At 28.2% G+C, this 17,697-nt stretch overlaps 2 protein-coding genes across 2 annotated transcripts in view; one reads left to right on the top strand and one right to left on the bottom strand.

Moving 5' to 3' along the window:
* LOC117180335 (mitoguardin) overlaps positions 1-17,697 on the top strand; it is a 166,048-nt gene that overhangs the window by 16,062 nt on the left and 132,289 nt on the right. The window lies entirely within an intron of this gene.
* The window catches only part of LOC117180336 (protein unzipped), a 34,735-nt gene continuing 17,302 nt past the window's right edge, over positions 265-17,697 (bottom strand). The window contains exons 2-5 of the mRNA XM_033372778.1: positions 11,127-11,325; positions 8,215-8,567; positions 2,531-2,865; positions 265-2,438 (exon numbers count right to left, since the gene is read on the bottom strand). Of these exons, the coding sequence (XP_033228669.1) occupies positions 1,934-2,438; positions 2,531-2,865; positions 8,215-8,567; positions 11,127-11,325 (1,392 nt within the window). The 3' untranslated portion in view covers positions 265-1,933. The remainder of the gene's footprint in view (positions 2,439-2,530; positions 2,866-8,214; positions 8,568-11,126; positions 11,326-17,697) is intronic.

Raw genomic sequence — 17,697 nt, 5'->3', positions numbered from 1 at the left:
AAGCTATCTAAGGATGGTACTATAGAACGCCACCTCAAGGTAGGCCTAGTGGCGCCATCTCTTGGTCAGGCCGGAAACTTATCAATCCACCCTCGTAATCTAATCAAAATAAATTGGAAAAGGAAACTAGAAGCACGAATGGATGGAAAAAATGTATGAGGATTTTTCGTAAACTTTGATCAGGATTTAAATTATTTTGTATTTACAAGATAATGTACAAATGACGAGGCTTAAACAGTACTGAAGAAACATGAAATGAGCTTCTTTTTTTCTGTTTGAAAAAGCAAAGTGTGCTATTGTAAGATTTATTTTTGTCCTTGTATTTATATTACAGAGTTGTAGAGATGCTTTGGATACATTTTGTGAACAATATAAATATTTCCTTCGCTAAAGCTGCAAAGTGAATTCGCGATTTTTTCTTGTTCAGAGGTAGTTTTCACATTTTCATTGCTACAGATGACTGAAAAAGTCATTAGTCCTTTTTGATCCGAAGAAACGAATTATATCTTAAGCATGATCGAATAAATTTATTCGCATGACTAAAATGATATGAAAAATATTTAGAAACCTTATACTCCTATTAATACGTCGGGCATCCTTCACCTCACAAGATATCGTAAATTCAATCAACTCAACTTGTACACAAGCTAAACGTTGATATAAAGCAGCAATGTCTTTTTCGTAAGGCATCACGTTCTTGATAACTTGCTAATCATGGAATGTAATCTTACTTCTTGATAAACTTAATATAAATTAATTTTAACGCAATAATATAAACTCCTGCTGCTCTCGAGGAAGTAAAAAAAACTCCATACATATTTGTAAGAGTAAAACATAATAGGAATTACAAACTTTAATTTTACACTCTGTGTAAAAAAAAAACGATAAATAATTATACAGCAACAATTTTAATACACCTATCAAGACTCTTCAGTCATGTTGTATATACATATCAGTGCCTTCAGTTATCGACAATATCTCAAAAATATCATACCGTATTATTTTTTTTTTATTCATGCTTTTCGCCAATTTCTGAAGTAACACGCCGAAAAAAGCATCAATCTCCACCACTGCCTCGATGTAATCTTTTTGAGCTATCAAAATCGTTAGTGTCGACACTGGTACTTTAGAAATTCACAAGCCCTACTGCTCTACAGCTTACATGCTACTCTTACAAACCTTACAAACTTCTAAAATTATACTGCAATCTCAAAAATATAGCATAGCTATAATAGTTGACGATTCATTCTTTATTTTCTTCGGCGTTCGCGCGTCTCCGCCCAACGAAACACAATGCATTGCTCTCTCGTCAAAAAAAGCAATACCTCAAATAGTTTTGTAGCTCTTGCGCTTTTAGGCTTCTCCCTTCAAGGAAGGCATTTTTACAGGTTTAAAGTATTTTGGTTCTCAAGGAATATATTTTTTTTTTTGCTAGATGCGAGGACTTATAAGTTACAAGACAATCGACGAAGGCATAGGAATCAGCCAAATCGTAGGTAGTGCAAAGACGGAATGTAAACGATTACTCTCTTATTGTTAACAATCTCGTGGACTTTTTTTTCATCTCTACTGCGATCGCTTGTACTTGATACTCTGTGAGACTAGCTCATTATCATTTCTAGATATTTCATCTGACTACGCCAAGTGTACAACGTATATACTTTTTTTTGTTTCTTTAATATCAAGGGTTTTTTTTGTTTTGTTTTGTTTAATCTGAAAGGCAAGCATATGTTGGTACCAGGGCCAATCTGGTACCGAGTAACATAGCCAAAGAGTTTGTCATCTGAATTGCACCCGTTAAGAGATGGATAGTACGGCAACAATTATTAATATTTTCTATATAGATTCCTTTGGGTTCTCATCGACAATACTCTACAACGCTAGCAACTATTATAATTTATGCATTCTAGTTGGTAAGCGAGATACGGATTCTTCACGTAATTCGGATGAAAGCCATCAGAAAAGAGAGCGTGATTGTTAGCAAACTCGGAACAAAGGACTGTCCCGAGGAATTGTTGCCGCCCTCAATTTTGTTTTTCAACGAAAGAGGTCCTCCATCGTCATTCTGCATCCTCGAACCATCAGATTTCCTCGGTGGTGTTATCATATTTTCGTCCACTGTTTCCTCATTTATTAGTGGAATTTCTTTTGTTATCAGAATAGGCTCTGGAGCTCTCGTTGTCGTTGTGGTTGTTGTCGTAGGTGGTGGCACAGTTGTAGGAACTAAACTATTGTTGTATAGGAAGAAAACTGGACTGAATTCCGGCCTCACGTCTCTCATAGTTTCTTCTTGACGAAATCCGCTTATCCTACGATCCTTTGTCGTCTGATCTTCATAAACGGCTACCAGATTACCCATGTAGGATGTCTCCATATCGGTGTAATTTGCGACTAGAGTCACATTCACGGCCGTTCCAGGTTCGAGTAGATATTTGACTCTGTAAGGTACAAATGCAAAGTTTTATATTATCTTGAAAAATTCTATCGTCAAGTTTCAAGTGTTTTTTGTTTGTTTGTTTGTAATACTTACGTGTAAGCCTCGTCTCGAATTTTCTGCTCGGAAATTCCCCAGACAATGTCAGGCAGTTTCGTTTTATTTTGAAGTGTTATTGATGTATTGAGGCCTTTCAGAATAGCATGACCCTGACCCCAGTACTGGGAGTAATTGTACGTATACGTAAATACTTCAGCCAAAGTTCCAGCTTCCGAGCCCGTATTTCGTATTGTTGCTGTTCCCAGTACCTTCGGAATGCGTTTCTTCTCTCGGATTTTGTTGGCATTTAGTTTGACAGAATTTAATTCGTAGCGAATAGGCTCTGTTTCCACGAGGACTTGGCCACGTTCTGCCGATCCATCTGTCCCGTCCTGAAAGCATATGCATATTTTAACAAATGTCGCATATGCTGCGTAATCAGTGGTTATAAATCTGCAGGGTGTCTACTCAGATTCTGGATACAAATTCTCTGACAATTCCAGGGTTTTTTTTCAGGTATCTCAAGATTTTTGGGGGTATAATTTTTCATAGTACAGAGCCGTACAAATATTTCGCACTTTCTTGAGCAAACGATTCAAAATATATATAAAGTTTTTCGAGTTTATTATAACTACTGTTTTTTTTTCAATTTTTGCGGATTCAATTGAAATGTTTAAATAAGAAAGCTTTGAAAAATCATATTATAAAATATCCTTAAATATACTGACACCGCCGATTAATTAAATAATTAATTAATACTAAAATTATAATTAATCCTTTCTTGATTTTAGTCTCTAAAGTCCACGAAATTCAATAATAATTCGAACAAAATTGTATTTTATCTTCTTATACTTAAATTGAGAGTAAATTCAATTAATCTATGAATTTTCTACGCATTAAGTTGATTTTTCAACTAAAAAATATTAATTTTTATCTAAATAGTTGAATTTAGAACTAAAAAAGATCAATTTTCAATCAAACTGATTCATTTTTTACTAAAATGATTAATCCTCAACAGGAAGTTACATTTTAAACCAAAAATATGAATTTTTAAAATAAAATGACGAATCTTTAACTAGAATAGTTGAATTTTCGACCAGAAAGATGTTTTTTTTTACAAAATACAAAAATTCTCAAGCAAATAGTTGAATTTTCAACTAAAAAATATAAATTTACTAACAAAAATTAAATTTTTAGTCACAAAAATTAATTTTTCACATAAAAAACAAAAAAAATTGCAACCAAAATAACGAATTTTTTACTGAAATGATTGAATTTTCAACTAAAAAAAAATTTTCAACTAAACATTGAATTTTTAAGGTTTCATAAAAAACATAATTTTCATAAAAAAAGATCAATTTTCAACTAAGAAGAATACTTTCTAACAAAAACGGTAAATTTTCAACTGAAAAGATAATTATCGTCTCAAAATTGAGAAATCGAATTTTTAGTGAAAAAAATTAATGTGCAACCAAAGATATACATTTTTAACTAAAATGTTGAAATATTCAATTCGAATAATTGTACTTTCTGTTAAGAACAAATTTTAACTGAAAAAATTAATTTTCAGCTAAAAAAGGAAACAAAATAGCCCAGTTTTCGACTAAAGAGATACATTTTTTATTAAAATGATGAATTTTCAACTAAAAAATTACTTTTCAAAAAAACAGTTGAACTTTCTGTCAAATAATAAAATTTTCTTTCCAAAAAAGATGAATTCTGAACTAAAAAATGTACTAGTTGATATCTTAAACAAAAAAGTACTTTAATCTTTAATACAAAATAATTGAATTTGACAATCGAGAAAAAATTTTGAACTAAAAGCGATCAAATTTTAACAAAAAATACACAATTTAAATTTTTAGTTAACAAAATTGTTTTCAAACTAAAGAAAAAGAATTTTCAACAAAATAGCTCGTTTTTCAACAAAGAAAAAAGAGTAGCTTCTAACCAAAGATTAAATTTTCAGTTAAAAAAAAAACTAATTTTCCACACAAAAAACAACAAATTTTCAACCAAAATAATAAATTTTTTACTAAAATGATTGAATCTTCAATTGGAATAGATTAATTTTAAACCAAAAGGATTTAAACAAAACAAAAAATACCAATCTTCAACCAAACTGATGAATTTTCATATTAAAGGATGAATCTGTAACTGGTCGAGTTGAATTTCTACTAAACAAGAGAATTTTGCAACAAAACACTTGAATTTTCAACTAAAAAAAAATGTCTAAAAATTGAATTGTTAAATTTTCCTTAAAAAAAATTAATTTTCAACCAAAAAGATCAATTTTCAACTAAGAAGAGTACTTTTAACAAAAAAGATTAATTTTCAACCTGCAAAGATAATTATTGACTAAAAATTGCGAAGTTAAATTTTGAGTGAAAAAAATTAATTTGTAACCAAAGATATACATTTTTAACTAAAATGATGGAATATTCAATTGGAATAATTATACTATCATTTAAGAAAAAATTTCTACTCGAAAAAGTTAGTTTTCATAAAAAAAAAATAATAAAAATAAAAAATAGCTCAGTTTTCGACCAATGGGATACATTTTTTATTAAAATGATGAATTTTCAAACAAAAGATTTATTTAAAAACTAAGAGTTTAACTTCCTGCCAATTATCAAATTTATCATTTCCAAAAAGATGAATTCTGAATGTTTAATAAAAAATAATTGAATTTCACAATAGAGAACAAATTTGCAACGAAGTACATGCATTTTCAACCAGATACTTGAATTTTCAACTAAAAGCGATAGATTTTTAACCAAAAATAGAAAATTTGAATTTTTACTTAAAAAAATTATTTTCAAACCCCAAAAAAAGAGATTAATTTTCAACAAAATAGCTCTTTTTCAACCAGACATAAATTTACAATTAAAATGACGATTCTTCAACCAAAACAATTCTTTTTTTTTTTTAAGTAATTTTCACCCAAGTAATTAAACTTTAATTAACAAAAAGAATAATTCTGAACGAAAAATGTAGTAGTTATATTTCAAGTAAAAAATATTGTAATTTTTAATTTAAAAAAATAGTTGGATTTGCAAACTTAACCATGAAGATTAATTTTTTACCAAAAAGAGAGGATTTTCAATAAAACACATAAATTCTTAAATAAAAGGGAGCAATGTTGAAAGAAAAATAGAGTAGTTTAATTTTCAGTTCAAACATTAAATTCAAACAAAACAAATTTTCAACAAAATAGTTAAATTAAGTAATATAAAGCTACCTTTGCAAGTAAAGAATCGTCTTTATTCGGTTTTATATTGCAATTGAAACAAAAACTTAATCTCACACTCGAAACAATTCCCTCACTTAAAACAAAAATTCCCTGACATTTCCAGGGTTTTCCAAGCATATAAAAATTCCCTGGTCTTTCCTGGTTTTCTCTTTAGGGTAGACGCCCTCTAAATCTCTAAATTTAGGTTAAAATTAAATTCTGTCTCCAGGAATAACTGAACCTTGAAAATTAAAGTCGATACGAAGTTTAAGGGATCTATTCCAAATATAGACCTGCGACAAAACAAGACATTGTTTGCGATGAATTCAGTGAAACTACCAGTTTCCGTACGCGAATAAGTTTGTGGGTGATTTCAGAAATCTGCATGAAGAGATAGAACGTTGGCTTAGAACTGAAAGCCTTCCTCATAAGCTGCCATTAGAGATAAATGCTGGCTCATGTTCACAAGTTTATCCGGAGGTTCTTTTTTTATCTTAATTTTTATTCACAAAGGAAGTGTCTATTTATAATATTCATGATTATGATTCAGTAGTTTAATTTTAGATAAAAATGGGGGGTTTTATTTATTATTAAATCATTTTGGCGTTCAAGAAGATTAAAGATTTAAAAATAAGTAACCAGCACAATTGAAAAATGCTCATATATGCATTTGTTTTAAATGTACTTTTATTAGTTGATAGATTTTAATTGCTTATTCTCATCAAATTTTTGTAGTGTATTCTTTTTAGTGCAAAACCCTGCATTTTTCAATGTACTTTTTTAAGTAGACTCGAAAAAATACTTTGAAAAACACAACAATCACTATTTAAAAAAACCTACTTTTGGATATTAAATACCTTTTTCTAATACGCAGTTTTATGTTTTTCATTACATATTTTTAAATGATTAAAAATGGGTCAAAATTTGTATTTATTTATTAATCGCAGGCTTCAAAAACTTTTCTATTTCCCTCATTTCTCGTTTTTTCACTTAATTCCGAACGAAAGTAATAGAACCCTAAAAGAAAATTCAAATATTTGTGGTTTGAAAGTTCATTCTTCTTAGGTGAAAATTCGACTCTTAAATTTTCGGTTATTAATTCATCTTTTTTGGTTAAAAATTTTATTATTTGGTAGAGAGTTCAAATGTTTTCTTAAAAATTCAAATAGTGGTTTAAGCATTCTAATATTTGATTGCAAATTTATTAATATTTTCGGATGGAAAAATTAACTGTTTTGTAGAAAATTCTTTCCTTTGAGTCTACAATACAAAGATTTTGGTATAAAATTAAACTTTATGGTAGAAAATTCGTCCTTTTAATTTAAAAATTTAACAATTGGGTAGAAAATTCACCTTTTAAGTGAAAAATTAACTTTTTGGTTGCAAATTCATATTTTTGGGTTGAAAATGTAACTGTTTTGCAGAAAATTCGTCTTTTTGATTGAAAATTCAACCATTTTTTTTAATTTCTTTTTTTTTTACCAAAAGATTAACCAATTTAGTTGAAAACGTTTTTCTTTATTGACTGAAAATTTTTTCTTGGTTGAAGATAATTACTAGATAGGTTCTTTGTTTAAAAATTTAACTATTTTGTTGAAAATTCGTATTTTCGACTGAAAATTGAACTATTTTAGTAGAAATTTCCACTATTTGTTTGAAAATTAGTATTTTTGGGTTCTTGAGTGCAATTTTGTTTTCATTGAAGATCATTTATAGATCGTTTTTTTGTTATTGTCCAAAATGTAAATATTTTGTTCGAAATTCGCCTTTTTGGATTGAAAAATTTACTATTTTGATACAAAATTTAACAATTTGGTTGAAAATTAACTTTTTTGTAAAAGAATCATCTTTTTGGCTTAAGAGCTCAACAGTTTGATTGGAAAATGAACAATTTCGTTGAATTTTGAAATGATCTTGATTTCTACATACATTGTTTGGTTGAAAATGTAAATATTTTATTAAAAATTCGTTTTTTTTTGGGTTTTTTGTTGTTGTTGAGAAATTCATCTTTTTGGCTTAAAAATTCAACAATTTAGTTGAAAAATCAACTGTTTTATTAAAAAGTCGTTTTTCTTTTTGGACAAATTAAATTGGTTTTTTAATAAAAATAAAAAAAATCGTCACATGAAATATTAACCATTAGATTTTACCAAAATTCATTTTATTTAAAATAATTTTTAGAATATTTGAAAGAAAATTTAGTTTCTTGATAGAATCGTTACCGTTTTTCCCCTATCGACTAATATGACGTTCAAGTAAAAAAAAAATTAGCAAATAGATATTTTAGAAAATATTTGAAATTGGGATCATAAATTCAAAAAGAATCTCATTCAAAGCGTCTTCTTTTCTCATCTCTTGAATTTCTGTTTACGATTCTTAAAAAATGAATTGAAACCTTCTAAAAATAGGGGGAAATAGGCTAAAAATTATCGATTTTAAGTGTTTCAGGGGACTTTTTAAATTTATGAAGGAAAAAAAGGGGATTAGGTGAAAAAATATGTATACATACGCTTTTAATGTATGTAATTTTGCCAAGACCATCTTTCGTATTGAGGGTTCCGATATAGTGTGTCTGTGTTAAAGAATCTTCATTCTCTCCTTCAGCCAAGTGTCGTGCGACGAAATAACTTTCAGAGCCAGAAGGTGCGACTGCACCCACTGGAATATCCTTGTACTTGTCCCAGTCAACCCAACTTACACGGGCCGCACTCTCAGTATTTTCAAGAAGGTCATACTTCTCGTAGGATCTCACAATGCTGAGGGAAGTGACCAAACAACGTTTTTCGCCTTCTTTCAAACCTCCAGTCACCCAAATTCCGTTGTGCAGCGCTCTGCAGACGAATATCGGCGTTTTCGTAGAAGCTGCAAAAAAATCATAGATATTCAAAATTATTTTTTTGATTTCGATACACAGTTTAGCATTTTATTCTAGGAGAAACTTAATGCCTATCAAAATTGAAATGGTAATAAGCTTTAATATGCGCTGAAAGGGAATCGTTTTAGATCTCCTAAACCTGATATTTGAGAAGATATTCTGTTTCCTCAAGCAGATCGTGTTCTAAGTGCAGAAGGTGGAACGTCCGGCGACTCTGGAGCTTTGTAGAAAATTTTACTTAGCTTCTAATAGTGCTGGAAACTTGGCGGAAGGTATTTGAAAAATATTCTAAAGAGGTTTATTTAAATTGAGCCTGCTAAATCTTTTTTAAGTTAGTCTTGAGTCAAGAGTTTATTGTACAGAGAAAAAATTATCCTCTTCCAATTCTGAAAAACAGTTATTAACCGAAAGTTCCTCCCTCGTAACTAAATAAATTTTTCAAAATAAAAGAAGTGTCTCTTCCAATCTAGAACAATATAAAAACCAAAATTTTCTCCCATCAAACTCGAGAAAAATCTTGAAAATAAAGAGTGTCCCCCTTTAAATTCAGAAAAACCTTCAAAACGAAAAAATCCATAAAGACCTGAAAATCGAAATTTCCTCCCTTCCAAAAAAATAAAAATGTTAATAAAATAAATAAAAAAAACCTCTTTCAATTCAGAAAAAAATGTCCCTTTCCAATGTAGATAGAATTAAAATCAAAGTTTCCTTCCTTCCAAGTAGTTAAAAATCGTAGAAACAAAAAGAAAGTCCCTCTTAGAATTCAGAAAAAATAATTAATAACCAAAATTGTATCCTATTTAACTCAATAAAATTGTTAAAAATAAAAACAGTGCGTCTTTCAATTTAGAAAAAAAAATTTTTAATGTTCTATCTTCCAGCTCGAGAAAAATCTTAAAAATAAAAAAATGTCTCTTTTCCAATTCAGAAAAACTTTAAAAATAAAAAAAGTCCTTCCTATTCAGAAAAAATTTTAAAATCGATATTTCCTGCCTTCAAAGCAGAAATTTTTCAAATATAAAATTACCTTCTTTTTAGTCAGAAAAAAAGATTGTGATGAAGAAGCTCCGACCTTTAATTCAATCAAAATGCAAAAAAATATCCCTCTTACAATTCAGAAAGAATTAAAGCCAGAAAATTTCCTCCCTTCCTAATAGTTAGAAATCTTAGAAACAAAAAAGTCCCTCCTAAAATTCAGAAAACGTTAAAATTTTCTCCCTTAAAAATCAATAAAAATCTTACAAATTTATCTCTTCGATTTAATTCAAAATATAAAACGCAACCTTTCCATCTCAATAAAAATGATAAAAAAGAAAAATTTTCTATTCTAATTCAGAAAAAATTGAAAATGAAAATGTACTTTTCACCAAATCAATAAAAATGTTAAAAACTATTGTTCTTGTAACTCATAAAATATTGAAAGCCGAAATTTCCTTCTTTTCAACTCAATAAAAATCTTAAAATTATAAAATGTGCCTCTGCTGATCCAACAAAAATTAAAAAATTAAATTTGTTTCCAGTCTTTTAAAAGTAAAACTGTCAAATTCAAAACTTTTTTTTATACATAATTCTTTTTAAGTTGATTTATTTTTATTGTAAGCCGATTCACATTAATAATTGTAGCATTCAAAATAGTTTATAAGGTTTCAATTGTACGTTTAAATTTAACTAATTGTTAAATTAATTGTTTAATTTTTAATAGATTCAGAATCGCCTTGTAAAATAAATTATTGTACAATTTATAACACTTGAGCTACAGTTTCATTTTTAAAAATCATTTATATTTATAGCTGATCAGCTTAAAACATTTTTATTCAAATTTTTAAAAATTTTAAACGCTTTTAACCATGTAAATTCTTTACATTGAAAATAACGCCTAAAAATGAGGACCTAAAATTAAAAATTCGTAAAGTAAAATATTGTAGGTTTACGCATTATAAATTGAACGATTTAATCCTTAAAAAAATTAACAATTGATTTTAAATATTATGTGAAATGAAATGATGATATTTCAAATAATTGAATCAATTTTTCTTTTTCCATTTTCTTTTTTTTTCTTTTTTTTTAGTCTCAAAGAATTCTCGGTTTTCTTGGTTTCCCAGTCAAGTTATTTTATTTGGATTAGATTTTTACTCCATTCATAGCAAAGAAATTTCGGACGTACTCAGTCCCTTTAGAGGTTTCAATTTCTAAAATCCTCTACCCCGTCTGCAGCCTGATTTTTATTAGAAGTACTTGCATTCGCCTGAAAGTTTGGTCAGAGAAGTGGAAAACTGCAGAAAACCAAAACTCCTGTGCACAGCCGGTTATCTTCGCCGTTAAACCTTCCGGTTCAACAGTAGGTAAACACACTAGAAACGATGATAAGTGAGAACCACGAATGGTCACACCCATCCGAGCGGTAACAGCAACCTCCCGTACTTAACGTTCGAGATCTCGACGAGTCCAGAATCACCAGCCAACTACTGCCGTCGGTAGTTATTTTATTTCATAGATTTCTTTGTTGGAAATAATTTTCATCTTGTTTTAATGGAATGTATACTAACCTGATACTTCTTTGACGACTTCAAAGCCACCGATAACAATTTCATGGGAAGTTCTGTAGTGTGAGTGTGGTAACCAATTTAAGGTGGTCGACGTGATCAGCTGATACTTGGACATTATATGAACAGGGGTATTTGCTGTCACGGTTAGCAGAACAACAGAGAGCACTAATACTAGTGCATGTCGGATATGACTTGCCATCTGTAATCAGATAATAAGAGTCATCGTTAAAAATTAATCTAGGGATTTTATAGGTAAAAAATATAGCTTCAAATATTATTGGTTAAATTGAGAATCATTAAAATTATAGAACTGGTCTCTCTCACGGGCGGTGATTGAACCTTGAACCTGTACAATATTGCGGGGCTTCAATTGATTTTAATTAAGAGTAATTATCCAGCGCTCGATAATGATGCGGACATCTGTAACGCGATATGTAAAAGACAACCACAAGGAGCGTTTATACACGTTTTAGCACTTGCCTCTTTTACCGTTTATTTACGTAACATTTACTCATCAATTTCCTATTTACAGGCCTCGGACTCACAACAATGTTGCCACTATTTTAAACGTTTACAAAATTTTGGAATTTCCAAGCCAAATGGACTTTTATTCATCAAAAACTGTAATAGAGATGATTAAACAAAACAAAAAAAGATTTTAAATACAAAACAGTTGATTATAACAGAAAAATACGAATTTTTAACAAAATACTTAAATCGTCAAATAAAGAAGATTAATTTTCAACTATACAGTAGCATTTTTAACAACAAAGAAATGCATTTTCTAGGAAAAAAAACGAATTGTTAACAAAATACATATATTTTCTAACAAATAGTTAATTTTCGAACCAAGAGATTAATTTTCTATTTGCAAAAAAAACGAAATTTAAATAAAAACACATAAATTTTCAACCAAATAGTTGATTTTTCAACTAAAAAAGATCAAGATTGAAACAAAAAGTCGAAAGGTAAAATTTTCAGTTAAAATGAATAATTTTCAATAAAAAGAAACATAATTTTCTAAAGGACTGTTGAATTTTCAAGCCAAAGAGAGCAATTCTGTACCAAACAGTGGCATTTTCCACCTGGAAATACTAATTTCGAACAACAAAAAAAAGATATTTTTATCAAAAACGAACTTTCAACAAAATGCATAAATTTTAATCAAAGAATTGAATTTTCTATCAGAAAACACGATTTTATTTTATTAATTTTTAGTTGATATTTTTTTTAATGTTTAGCCAAATAGTTAAATTTTAAATTAAAAATGATCAATTATTAACAAAAAATGATGTGGTGCAACTGTGCAACTTTTGTTGAAAAGAATTAATTTTCAATTAAAATAAGAATGTTCTATAAAACAGTTTAATTTTGTACCAAATAGTAGTTAAATTTTATACCAAATAATACCAAATACCAAAAGAATTTTTAATCTATAAAGATGAATTTGCAACAAAAAAATGAAATACTTGATATTTCCACAAAAAATATTTCAATTTAAAATAAAAAACGGATTTAGCCAAAGAAGAAGAATTTTTAACAAAATACATTAGTTTTCAACCAGAGAAATAAATTTTCTGCAAATTATTTCATTGTCTAAACAAAAATACGAATGTTCTACGAAACAGTTGGATTTTCAACTGAAAAATGTGAATTTTCACCGAAAAAGTTAATTTGCAACCAGGCAGTTTAATTTTTAACCAAAGGAGGTGAAATTTCTGTAGAAAGGGATACATTTTCAATTTTCAAACAAAATTGTCAAATGAAAAAAAAATTCTTAACGAAAAATTTAATATACTCTTCAATCGAGAAGATTGAACTTTTAACGAAAAATAGTTGTATTTTCTTATTGAATTCTATTAATTCAGTTGGCATTTTAAATAAACATTGAAGTTCATTTTTAACACTTGAAAAATTTTATAACACTATTTTCACACTATTTTTTTTTTTAATTTGTTACCCTTTTTTTAACAATTCAGAATTCAAAGGTCGACGAACTATTTAAACTGAATAAAGGAAAGAAATTTTATGTCTATAAAGAACAAATTTTTATCTCTGAATTAGATTAACACCTTGGGCTACTTTTCGAGTCGTTATACTGCAACTTCTGCATTTCCTTACTCGTAAAGGACGAGGTAGTTGATGACTTCGCTTAAAAGATAATGCTGTATCTGTTTACGGACCGTAACGCATTTTCAACATTAATTGAGACCGATATTATCTTTAGAAGTAACTAGCTCTCTTTCTCTAAAAATAAAACACTCTCGCGCTCACACTTCGAGAAAAGGTAGCAATTATACCCTATCTAAATCTCATAAATTTATACAGAAAAAGTCCTTCTGAATTATTATGCTAAATTCCAACAAGGAATCGCGCTGTAAAACGATTCTCAAAAGTACCGTAAAACGGGGCAAAGCGTGACATGTTGGAGAAATCGGACCACTCATAATTTGATATTTTATCATTTGATTTCTTTTTCTTGATAAAAATCCGAAAGATTTTGTATTGTTTTCTGTAAAATAGGTCGAACTTCAATAATTCTTCCGAAGAAACTTTTAATTTAATCTTTAAAACAAATAGAACAAGTATTTTTTATTTTATTTAGAAACATTTCAATGTTAAATATTCAAAAGCTAATCATTTTTTAATCTTAAATCATCAAAATTGAACTATTAAAAAATAGTTGAACATTGCACACCTTTATAATATAAATCTTGAAGATTTAATAATTTTCAATTCTATATGAATTTCATAAATTCAAAAATGTTCGATTGTATATCTTAAAAATGGTAGAACTTTGAATTGTTTATCTTATAATTAAAGACTTGAAGAGTTTTTAATTTTGTAATTAATATTTACTAATAATTTGGTGATATCGTTTTGAAATTTTTTAAATAAAAAAATTTTTAACAATTAAATCTTCAAAAAAATTAGTGATTTTTATTTATACATCTTTAAAATTGATTAAGTTTCATTTTTAAATCTTCACAATGGAATATTTTTCAACTTTATATCTTTAAAATTGAACTATTAAAAAAATAGCATTAAAAGTTGCATCATTTTCCATTATATAAATTAAATATAGAAGATCCTTTAATTGCAACTATTCAAAATTAAAGAATTTTTCTTGTAAGTCTTCGAAACTATAAACATACCAAATAAATGAATCTTTAGTTGTATACATTAAGAATCAAATCATTTTTAATTGCAAATCGTTAAAATTGAAAAAATGCAATTTGAACTTTTAAAATTCAACTATTCCAAAAAAAGATTTAATATAATACCTTTAAAAGGTAAATCGTGATAATTGAATAATTTTCAAATTTACATGTGTTAAAATATATTAATTTACACTTACATTTGAAATTTCTTCAATCTTGAAGCTTTATAATCGAAAACTCTTGGCAAAATTTAAGAATTTTTATTTCCTGGCGTATTTTTTAATTAGGCTGATTTTTTTGAAATTTCGAAATATGTAGGGGTGAGTGGGGTGAGTTCCATACGAGATATGGGGATGAAACTTTTTTCCTGCTTTTTTGGCACTAGCAGAAAACCATATCAGCAAAAACCTGGCGTAGTTTTTAATTGGATAATTTTATTGAATTTTCTGGAAATTTAGGGGTGAGGGGGGTGAGTTCCATATGCACTGAAGGGTTGAAGCTGCTTGAGGCAGTTCTTAGGGTTGTATGCAACTATTTTTTACTGTAAAATGGCAGCTTTCGTACGTTTGAAAAAAAAATTTTTTCGTTATTCGTTAACGTTAGGAACTTCAGACTCATATTAAAGTTGAATAATTTTTATATTTAAATCTTCACAATATTGAATATTTTTCGATTTTTAATTTTCAAAATTTAGCTATTCCAAAATTTACCCCAATATATCCGAAATTGCCCGTTTGACGGCACAAATCAATTTCATTCGTCCCATAATTATTCAAGTGACTGTGAAGAATTTTATCCAGTTGATTTTCGCACACAATTCATCTCTTATAACTGTAAACCACTTTTTGTCAAGTCATTTCCAACCTTGTATGATTAACTCGATCTTATTTTGAAACGCGATTCATGTGTTGAACTTGAACTACAAAAATAACGTTACAAGTTGTCTTTTTTTGCGAAGATTGGCATTGAGTACAGTTTTTCTAGAGTCACTTGTACTTTCCCTTGTCGCGTGTCCAATTAAGATGTAAGCTCGGATGTAAGTGCAATCTTGCGTGACGCATAGATTTATTAACATGTATTAAATTACAGTCCAAGTTTAAGAAAAATGAAAGCAGTCTGGAAATTAGACTTTTTAATTAACTTCAACCAAAAACAGTTTCCTTTTTAAACAAATAGTCGAATTTCAGGTCAAAAAATGAATTTTTTAAAAAGCCGTTGAATTTTCAACGAACAAAGATGAATTTTCTCCTAAAAAAGATGACTTTTTAACAAAACAGTTTATTTTCAACAAAAGAATTGAATTTTCCACAAAATAGTTAAATTTTTAACCACGCAGTTGAATTTTCGACCTAAAAAGACGAACTTAGTAAAAGGCGAATTTTCAATGCAAAGGAAAGCTTTTGCATCCAAGAAGACAAATGTTTAACAGAACATATAATTTTTAGCAATATATTTAAATTTTTAAGAAAATAGTTGAATTTTCAACCAGAGATGCATCTACAGCTAATAAACTTAATCTTTAACAAAGTAGTTCAACTTATATGCAAGTAGTTGCATTTTCACTCAAGAGGATTAGTTTTCTATCAAAAGAAACGAATTTAGAACAAAATACATCAAGTTTCAACCAAATTATGGAATTTTCAACTAAAAGCGATTAATTTTCATCCTAAAATGAATTACTTAAATTTTCAAAAAAATCGTTTAATTTTCAACTAAATAGTAGAATTTTTTAATCAGATGAGATGAATTATTAACAAAAAATAGCATAGTAGACTTTTTTCTATTAAAGTAATTAATGAATTGATATAAATATATTATAATTTATTGTTAATTAATAACAAATTAACGAAAAATTGTTATTCTGAGTAACTTTTTAATTCATAATGTAGTTTTGAAAAAAAATCATTTCTGGTTGAAAATTCAACTGTTTTGTAGATAATCAATCTTTTTTGCTTGAATATTCAACAATTGGTAGAAAATTAAACTATTTGATTGGAATTGCACTTTTTTGTTCAAAATTCATGTTTTTGGTAGAAAATTCAACTATTTGGTTAAAAATTAAACAACTTTTATGAAATTTTAACTGTTTGGTAGAGGATAAAAGTTTTTACTGAAAAATAATATTTTCGAAATGAAAACGCAATTGTTTTGTAGATAAATCGTCTTTGTTTTCAAAATTCAGCAATTTTGTTGAAAATTCGTCTTTTTTTAGAACATTAATTTTCTTGTTGGTAAATTCATCTTTTTGGTTCAAAATTGAACTATTTGGTTAAAAGTCCATCTTTTTTATTGAATTCAACTGGTTGAATATTGATTTTTTAATGAATGTGTAACGATGCCATTTTTGCTTGAAATAATATATTTTTAGTTGAAAATTTTACTTTTCGGGTCAAAGATTCAACTGTCTTCGAAAAAATTCGCCTTTTTGGCTTGAAAGTTCATTTTTTTTTTTTTTTTTTTTTTTTTTTAAATTGAAACATTTGGTTGAAAATGCATCTTTGTAAGTTACAATTTCAACTATTTTGGTGAGAAATTAACCTGTTTTGCTTTAATTCGTCCTTTTGCATTCAAAATTTATCTTTTGTGTTAGAAAAGTCATCTTCCTTAATTGAAAATGAACTTTTTTTGTTGAAAATTCAAATGTCTTCGAAAAAATTCATTTTTTTGGCTGGGAAATTTTACTAATTGGTTAAGATCTATAATTTTGTTGAATAATTCGTTTCTTTTGCTTGAAAATTTTAACTATTTGGTTGTAAATGCAACAGATTGGTTAAAAATTAATTGTTGTTGAAAATTTGTCTTTTTGGGTTGAAAATCAATCTCGTTTGGTAGAAAATCTTTTTTGTACAACATTCAACTACTTCGTTGACAATGCAATGTATTTAGACTTCAAATCTTATAGGAATTTAATGTGTTTCATATTGAATACAATATGGTGTCTACATTAATTTTTTTAAAAACAATTGATTCCCCTGTTGTCCCTGTTTTGCGAGAATTTTGGGCTAAGTTACCTTTTCAATGATGATAAAATAATAAAAATTGTATGAACATGGTGAAGAAAAAAAAACATAAATTTATGGGAAAACAGTTTTTCGAGAACGGGGAAAATTAATGGAATTTTCAAAAGAAAGAGGAAACACAGAACAATAGCGGAACGATTTTAATCCCTGCAAAGTTTATTTTCTTAGTATATTGGTGTTACAAATGATAAAGACATTGACCTCTAGCTTGGTTAACGATTTTTCAGTCTCGTGCCGCAGTTACCACTTTATCAAGTTCTTTATTGCGACTATTTTAATACTTCCTCTTTTTGCCAAAATGGTCGATTGTTGAGAGCTTTTTTGCAGAGGAATTCTGGCATTGATTTAAGCGCCTGATACGGATTTCTGGCAGCGCTTTTCGTGCTGTTG

The sequence above is a fragment of the Belonocnema kinseyi genome, chromosome 9, assembly GCF_010883055.1.
Source record: "Belonocnema kinseyi isolate 2016_QV_RU_SX_M_011 chromosome 9, B_treatae_v1, whole genome shotgun sequence".
Classification (NCBI taxonomy): domain Eukaryota; kingdom Metazoa; phylum Arthropoda; class Insecta; order Hymenoptera; family Cynipidae; genus Belonocnema; species Belonocnema kinseyi.
The sequence above is the reverse complement of the archived record's forward strand: the minus strand, read 5'-3'. Positions and strand labels throughout refer to the sequence as shown.